At 53.1% G+C, this 8,130-nt stretch overlaps 1 protein-coding gene across 3 annotated transcripts; it reads left to right on the top strand.

Annotated features, from left to right (window-relative positions):
- Positions 1–4,551: 4,551 nt before the first annotated feature.
- On the top strand, positions 4,552–8,009 carry RARRES2 (retinoic acid receptor responder 2). Of its 3 annotated transcripts, none has more exons than XM_033194377.1 (6): positions 4,552–4,696; positions 5,618–5,811; positions 6,039–6,143; positions 7,222–7,317; positions 7,586–7,712; positions 7,888–8,009. In XM_033194377.1, exons 2-5 carry the CDS (start codon positions 5,638–5,640, stop codon positions 7,700–7,702), a joined length of 492 nt encoding a protein of 163 aa, XP_033050268.1. In that variant the 5' UTR covers positions 4,552–4,696; positions 5,618–5,637; the 3' UTR covers positions 7,703–7,712; positions 7,888–8,009. The 3 variants fall into 3 exon arrangements, with proteins under 3 accessions (XP_033050268.1, XP_033050270.1, XP_033050269.1); XM_033194378.1 differs by lacking the exon at positions 4,552–4,696 and adding an exon at positions 5,188–5,238; XM_033194379.1 differs by lacking the exon at positions 7,222–7,317.
- The last annotated feature ends 121 nt before the right edge of the window (positions 8,010–8,130 follow it).

The raw sequence follows: 8,130 nt of genomic DNA on the forward strand, positions 1-8,130 counted from the left end.
TGAGACAGAAACCATGACTACCAAATATACAATAATAAGTATTATTATTATTTGTTTTAGGGACAAGGTCTTGCTCTGTGGCCAAGGCTGAGAGTGGTGGCTCAAGCCTATAATCCCAACGCTTTGGGAGGCTGAGGTGGGAGGGTCATGTAGTGGCATGGTCATAGCTCACTGCAACCTTGACTTCCTGGGCTCAAGTGATCCTCCCACTCCAGCCTCCTGAGTAGCTAGGACCACAGACTTGTGCCACCACACTCAGCTAATTAAAAAAAAATTTTTTTTTTTAAAGATAGCCTCTCTCTATGTTGCCCAGGCTGTTCTTGAACTCCTGGGCTCAGTGATCCACCCACCTTGAACTCCCAAAGTGCTGGGATTACAGGCATGAGTCACTACTCTCAACCCAAGTATTCAATAATTAAAAATTAAAAAGTCAGTATTTTCTCACCAATATCACACTACATATAAATGGGCTAAATTTGAATATCCAGGGAAAAGAAACCTCATTTGTGACCTAGCCAGACAAATATAAGCATTTCAAATTAAATATTTTCATAATGGTGACAAATAATTACAATTTACATACTTTTGTCACAAGAATCAACATACAGAGGTTTTAATTATAATATACAGCATTATGTAAATTCGCAATATTTCAAGAAAAATTTGAAGAATTCTTAGTTGATATTGAGAAATTTAGAGTGGCTTTTGAATTTATGCAATATCATTTTTGAATTTATGTTTTTTTTTTTTTTTTTTTTTTTGAGACGGAGTCTCGCTCTGTCGCCCAGGCTGGAGTGCAGTGGCCGGATCTCAGCTCACTGCAAGCTCCGCCTCCCGGGTTTACGCCATTCTCTCGCCTCAGCCTCCCGAGTAGCTGGGACTACAGGCGCCCACCATCTCGCCCGGCTATTTTTTGTATATTTTAGTAGAGACGGGGTTTCACCGTGTTAGCCAGGATGGTCTCGATCTCCTGACCTCGTGATCCGCCCGTCTCGGCCTCCCAAAGTGCTGGGATTACAGGCTTGAGCCACCGCGCCCGGCCTGAATTTATGTTAATGGTACCAAACTGACACAAGTTGGCAAATGTACTTGAATAGGTGTAGGTTTGCAACTGATATGCTCTTGCTTCAAAGTCAAATCACTTTTTCTAAAAGAAATAAACTATTTTTGTCAATGTGGTTGCAAACACTAAAGGACAATATTTTTTGGTACCCAGTTCAGTTATTGGAAAACTAAGCTTGGAACAAGTTGGATATGTGAGTCTACTTTTTTAGCTGTGATGACCAGGAGGATCATTAACCATCATTAAATAGTTAAGTCCTGTTGTTGCTCCCCTGGACTGGGACATGTTACCTGGAGCTGAGCTCATGAATATGCCCTAAGTAGTCCTTTCACACGTCCACACCTATGAGTGCTCTGCAGTAGGACCATCCACCTCTTTAGGGTGCACCTCACATACCTACACCCAAAGTGAATTTTGTGTGGCCATTTAAGTACAGCCAGACTGGCTCCTCCCTCACCAACTCTTACCACCCTGCTCCCAACCTACCTCCCCATCTCAACCGCCTCACCTCCCCTGCAACAGGCCTGATGCAACTTTCCCCCCAGCCCCCACCAAAGTCAGGATGAGTTTCCTGCTTTGCTCAGCTCAAGTCCCACCTTGTCCTGGAAGATTTCTCTCCTCACCCGTCCTTAGGACGTCCCCCAGCATGGGTCTGTGGGGGCCAAGGGAAAACTTCCCCTTTGCCTTCTGAAGGTTCACTGAAAAATCAGTTGATGAAAGGCAGATTAATAGAATAAATTAATTTATTTATATTTTAGAGACAAGGAACCATTTGATCTTTGACAAACCTGACAAAAACAAGAAGTGGGGAAAGGATTCCCTATTTAATAAATGGTGCTGGGAAAACTGGCTAGCCATATGTAGAAAGCTGAAACTGGATCCCTTCCTTACACCTTATACTAAAATTAATTCAAGATAGATTAACAGACACTTCTCAAAAGACATTTATGCAGCCAACAGACACATGAAAAAATGCTCATCATCACTCGCCATCAGAGAAATGCAAATCAAAACCACAATGAGATACCATCTCACACCAGTCAGAATGGCAATCATTAAAAAGTCAGGAAACAACAGATGCTGGAGAGCATGTGGAGAAATAGGAACACTTTTACACTGTTGGTGGGATTGTAAACTAGTTCAACCATTGTGGAAGACAGTGTGGTGATTCCTCAAGGATCTAGAACTAGAAATACCATTTGACCCAGCCATCCCATTACTGGGTATATACCCAAAGGATTATAAATCATGCTGCTATAAAGACACATGCACACGTATGTTTATTGTGGCACTATTCACAATAGCAAAGACTTGGAACCAACCCAAATGTCCATCAGTGACAGACTGGATTAAGAAAATGTGGCACATATCCACCATGGAATACTATGTAGTCATAAAAAGGATGAATTCATGTCCTTTGTAGGGACATGGATGAAGCTGCAAACTATCATTCTCAGCAAACCATTGCAAGGACAGAAAACCAGACACCACATGTTCTCACTCACAGGTGGGAACTGAACAATGAGATCACTTGGACACCAGAAGGGGAACATCACACACTGGGGCCTGTTGTGGGGTGGGGGGAGCGGGGAGGGATAGCATTAGGAGATATACCTAATGTAAATGACAAGTTGATGGGTGCAGCACACCAACATGGCACATGTATACATATGTAACAAACCTGCATGTTGTGCACATGTACCCTAGAACTTAAAGTATAATAATAATTTTTAAAAATAGATTTTAGAGACAAGGTCTTGCTCTGTCCAGATAGGCTGAAGTACAGTTTCGCGATCATAGCTCACTGCACCTTCGAACTCCTGGGCTCAAGCAATCCTCCTGCCTCAGCTTTAACAGGAAATATTTATTAACATGCATGAGAGAGAACCACAGAGTGATGACCCCAACCCCTCAGTGGGATACAGAAGCTTATCCACCATTTGAGTGTACGCATATATGGGGCTCAGATAGTGGCCAGACAGGTTGTGGAAGGGAGGGAAGAGGAGGCCTGGTTGGCACGGGAGTCTTGTTAGGCAGATGACACCTCACAGGTGGCAGCCCTCAGAAGGAATACAGGGCAAATGTTTGTTTCAGACCTATAAAGGTTGCCAGCCTCTCAGTTACTCTTTCCTAGATCCAGACAAGGGAGGGCCTCGCAGAAAGCCTGGCTACATCAATGTAGATTTCCTCTACAGATGCAAATCTCTCCACAAAAGACAGCTTTTTCGTTATTCTTCTATTTCCAGCCATTCTGAACAGCCACCTTGTGTCAAATAAGGATTTTTTGGGGTGAAATATTTTGGTTTCCTTCCCGTTCTTGGGCTGGGAAACATCTTTGGGTGCATCTTTTCTCTCTAACCCCATCTAAAGCTTTCAGGGAACGCGGATCCCATCTCTTTCTGCTTAAGGAAGTCTGAGTAGCTCACAGCTGGGGAGTGAACTGCTCTAAGGAGTGGTGGGATTTCACGCACCCAGAAGTGGTTAATGGAAGTGGAGTTTCTTTCTGGTGCCCCCAGAGCACACTGTTAAGGAAGCTTTCAGCTCTAAGTGGAGAACCCTGGCCAGGGGTGCATAAGTAGGGGACAAAAGCCTTGTGCCCCATACTAGACATCAGTTGCTTTTCATGTTTCCTCATTTAATCCTCAAAACAACTCCTTAAGACAGTTTCTGATCCCCATCTTACAGATAAAGAAACAGAAGTTCAGAGAGAGCCATGAAGTTACGTGAGATCCTCTACCTCAGGTGATCCCTGTGCTGTGGGAACCAGAGGCATGGTGGTGGTGGTTACTGACATGCAAAGTCCCAGAGCTTCTTCGTCCTTGCTCCAGCATACCCCGGAGTCCAGTCGGTATTTGGACAGTTTTCCTTGGGTTTCCTCTCACCTTATGAATTCCATCATGCTGTTCTGCCACACCAGAAGGCTCCCCCACTCGCCAAGAGAATCTATCCCACGGATAATGAGACACGAGGAATGGTCAGGATAGGCAGATGCAGGATCCACACTGGACATCTTTGCTGTCGATCAAGGTTGCAGGCGCCAGAGTAGGAGAGACGTTCCTTCTCAGTGTGGCTCAGGGAGTGGGAGGCGGGAACAGGGGTAGGGACCTCATCGAGGTCTCATTTGGTTTGAGGATGTCTGTATTTCGGAGAAGAAATCCCAGGATGAGTGTCTCAGGGACACTGGGGAATGGTCCCCCGTAAAGGACCCAAGACAGGGCAGCCTTGCCTGGGCAGGAGTGGGGCACAGAAAGCCCCTGGGGGAGCAGAGCAGTGGAGAAGAGGCCCAGGCTGGCCGAGACTGTGGAATGCTCAGGCCGGAGCCAGAGGGAGGTGGGACCAAGGGCTGCGCGCCCGGGCTAGCCGCCTGCAGCCGCGGCCGGGGTCAGGGTCATGAGGGCTGGACCGAGGGGAGGGAGGGGGGTGAGATGGGGAGGAAGGGCGCGGGACAGCATCCCGCCCCAGAGGCTGGTCCCACGGGGGAGGGGAGGAGCCGGAGTTGCTGGAGGGGATCCAGGAGGTGGGGGTGGGAGGAGGTGGGGGCCGCCCCGCGAGAAGAGCGGGAAGAGGCGGACAGCGAGGCCAAGATTTCAGCTGCGGGACGGTCAGGGGAGACCTCCAGGCGCAGGGAAGGACGTGAGGAGGGGAAGCGGGCTGGGGCGGCAGCCGGGCGGAGGGGCAGCTGCGCAGGCGGAATGACGAACGCCTTTGGTCTAAGGCGACCACCCTGGCAGCTCTTCACTGAGGGGCCTCGGTTTCCACATCTGTCTCTTTCCGGTCCCAAGACCATTAGGACCGACGGGGCTCGCCGGGAGGGTCAGCCCCTCCGGTGGCCCCAGTCATGCATCAGGGGACTGATCAGAAGGGCTGGGAGAGGGGTCATGGGGAAGGCCCTAGAAAAAAGAGGAAGGAGGGAAGATTTTGCCTGAAGCGGGAAAGCCAAGGGCTGGGCGGCGCGAGATGCCCATTCCTAGTGACTGGGGCGGGCTGGTGGCCCGAGGGAGCCCCCGCACCGGGAGGGTGAGGACGCGTCGGGCCCTCCCACGTGTTTAGATCCTCCTGAAAGTATTCGACCTCCGACCCCTGCCCCTCCCCCCGCTGGCCTGGACTTCGGAGACTGGGGACCCCTTGGGAGCAGGGTGATTCTGAACAGGCAGGGAGTCGCGGTCTGGGAGAAGGTTGAGCGAGGAAAGGAGAGAGGGGCTCCGGGGACAGCAGGGAGGCGAGGGGGTCGTGCCAGAGACCCAGGGAGAGAGAGAATGGGCAAGATGAGGGGTGGAGGGTGGGAGTGGGAACTGACTGATTCCTGGCGTGGGCAGGGAACTTTGCTAAAACTGCAGGCCCCAGGGAACAGCGCGGGCAGGGTGGGAGGGAGCGGAGAGGACCAGGAAGACCCCAAGATCAATTTGGAGAAAGGGCCATTTCCAGGCTCCTTCACCTCTGCCTAGCGTTCTACACAGGCCTGGCTCCCCCTCGCCGCCCCCCCCAAGAGCAGGGCGCGGGAGGAGGCGGCTCGGGCTGGCTCGGAGAGCTGAGGGGCGCACACCCGCTTCGCAGGGCCGGGGTGACACGGAAGCATGCGACGGCTGCTGATCTCGCTGGCCCTGTGGCTGGGCGCGGTGGGCGTGGGCGTCGCCGAGCTCACGGAAGCCCAGCGCCGGGGCCTGCAGGTGGCCCTGGAGGAATTTCACAAGCACCCGCCCGTGCAGTGGGCCTTCCAGGAGACCGGTGTGGACAGCGCCGTGGACACCGTGAGTAGCATGGCCCTGGCGGGAGCAGGGAGGGTCGCACCCCGGGAGACCAGCGCCTTCCCAGGAAGCGAGACAGAAGTGCTTGGGCTCTGAGCCCCAGCCCTTTGGAGAAAAGGCCCCAGTCCAACCTGCTGGGATGTGACTGCGTGAGGGAGGCGCGGGTCACACCAGGGCTTGCTCTGCGCGCTCAGCTGGCTACTGGCCATCCTCTGCCTGCCTGTCTGCAGCACTTCCCAGCTGGAATATTTGTGAGGCTGGAATTTAAGCTCCAGCAGACAAGCTGCCGGAAGAGGGACTGGAAGAAACTGGAGTGCAAAGTCAGGCCCAATGGGGTGAGTGAAGGGGTGTGAGAGTGATGGGCACATGCTGGGTGTGAGTTCATGGACTTGGGGTTTGGGGTATGGGGCACATGCCTGGGTATGCCTGCATGGAATTGGGAGGTCTATTAAGAAGCCTTGAGGTTAGAGACCCCACTGTGAGGAGCCTCCTTAGAGGTGGAGCGGCTCAGCCTGAGCCCAAGGTTGTGAGGGTGGTTGGTGGAGAGCTGGGGCCTGGCAGACAGGAAGAGGGTTTGGTTACCCCTGGATTTATCATCAGAGCAGGGCTCACTTCTGTCTGAGTTCCTCTCTCAAGCTTCAGGGCCTGGGTGGAAGGAGCTCGCTGTGTGGATGTGTCTGGTGCCCTCCTAGCCTAGCAGGGCTCCAGTCATCAGCCACGGTGGGGGCAAACCCTCCACCATGGGGGTGACGCCTGGGATGGGAGTGCAGTGACTGTTCTAGTTCCCACTCTGTGAGTACTGCCTGGGCTCTGTATTACAGGTTCTGTAAAGGCTCCAGTTCCCTCTGTTGGCTCAAGGAGGGCACTGGATTATAGCAATGATTCACCAGCCTCAAATCAAATCTTACAAGAAAATGTAATAAATAGAATAGGTGACAGCTGAGCCACTCTGGAGGCACTGGGTGGGAAGAACCCATCGGAGGAGGATTCTTGCCTTCACACGAGCACAAGCAGATACGTCCATGCATACATCACACACCCATCCACCCACACTCCTGCATACAAACCACATACATGCATGTTCATGCATGTGCCACACAACCCACCTCGGAAGGACTCCTGCCTGCAATACATGCGTGTTCATGCATGTGCCACACAACCCATCTCGGAAGGACTCCTGCCTGCACACACACGAAAGTTCCACAGTTTGAAAACTGCATGGGTCTGACTTCCGACATTCTAGGGTGGGCTGTGCCTAAAACCTGCTGGCCTGCATGACCTCTGGCTCCTGGGCTCAAGAGCCTAGCTGGGAATCTGGTCCCGTGATGGGCAGCCCCAGCTCCCACCCTCATGATGCCCAGGCCTCCCTCACCCCTTTCCTCTGCTCACCCCATGCTCCCCCCCCCCCCACAGAGGAAACGGAAATGCCTGGCCTGCATCAAACTGGGCTCTGAGGGCAAAGTTCTGGGCCGGATGGTCCACTGTCCCATAGAGACACAGGTTCTGCGGGTAAGAAGGGGCAAAGGTGCAGAGGTGGGGACAGGGCTGGGAAGATGGATGGAAGCTGAGCCTATGGGCCAGTCCTCAGGCAGAAGCTTGGCCAAGGGGGAGGGAGAGTGGGGGCTAGAAAGCACTGTGCCTGGTTTGGACGTTCTCCAGGGGACGTGCAGATGGGCCCTGCCCAGGATGCTGGCAGCCCTCCACTGGCACTGCCTTCCCCTCTCCTGGGCACTGCCTGCCCCTCCTACACTGCCTGAACAGTTGTGGGTCCTGGCAGGAGCCTGAGGAGCACCAGGAGACCCAGTGCATCAGGGTGCAGCGGGCTGGTGAGGACCTCCACAGCTTCTACTTCCCTGGACAGTTTGCCTTCTCCAAGGCCCTACCCCACAGCTGAGCCAGCACTGGTAGGCGCCAGGGGACAGAGAGCACCGTCTGGATGGGGCCAACCCTGGGAATGCTGAGGGGCTAGGCTGGGCTTTGGGAGCCTGGGAGGGGACAGGTCAGGAGCCTGGGAGGAAAGCTGGAACTGGGGCCAAAGCAACCTCCCTCACTCCCAAACCTGTTTCCCCTCTTGTCTAGAGCTGCATGGTGCCTCTGGGACCGCTGTTGGTGGTAACCAGTGGAAGACCCCAGACCCCCAGGAGAGGACCCCGTTCTATCCCCGGCTGTGATAATAAAGCTGCTCTCCCAGCTGCCTCTCAGCTCCTTGTGTTGCATGCCTTCCTCCTCAACATAGTTCAGAGGCGGCCAAAGAAGGCAGGGGGACAGGACCCTTCCTGTGCTCCAGAGCCAGAGGTGCCCCCATGAAATGCCAGGCGGGGA

Source organism: Trachypithecus francoisi, unplaced genomic scaffold, assembly GCF_009764315.1.
Source record: "Trachypithecus francoisi isolate TF-2019V2 unplaced genomic scaffold, Tfra_2.0 Lachesis_group4, whole genome shotgun sequence".
In the NCBI taxonomy this organism is placed as follows: Eukaryota; Metazoa; Chordata; class Mammalia; order Primates; family Cercopithecidae; genus Trachypithecus; species Trachypithecus francoisi.

Coding starts and splice junctions, on each gene's coding strand:
- RARRES2 (XM_033194377.1), top strand. CDS start 5,638: ATGCGACGGCTGCTGATCTCGCTGGCCCTGTGGCTGGGCGCGGTGGGC. Junction 6,144..7,221: donor GCAAAGTCAGGCCCAATGGG/GTGAGTGAAGGG, acceptor CCCCCCCCACAG/AGGAAACGGAAATGCCTGGC. Junction 7,318..7,585: donor TAGAGACACAGGTTCTGCGG/GTAAGAAGGGGC, acceptor GGGTCCTGGCAG/GAGCCTGAGGAGCACCAGGA.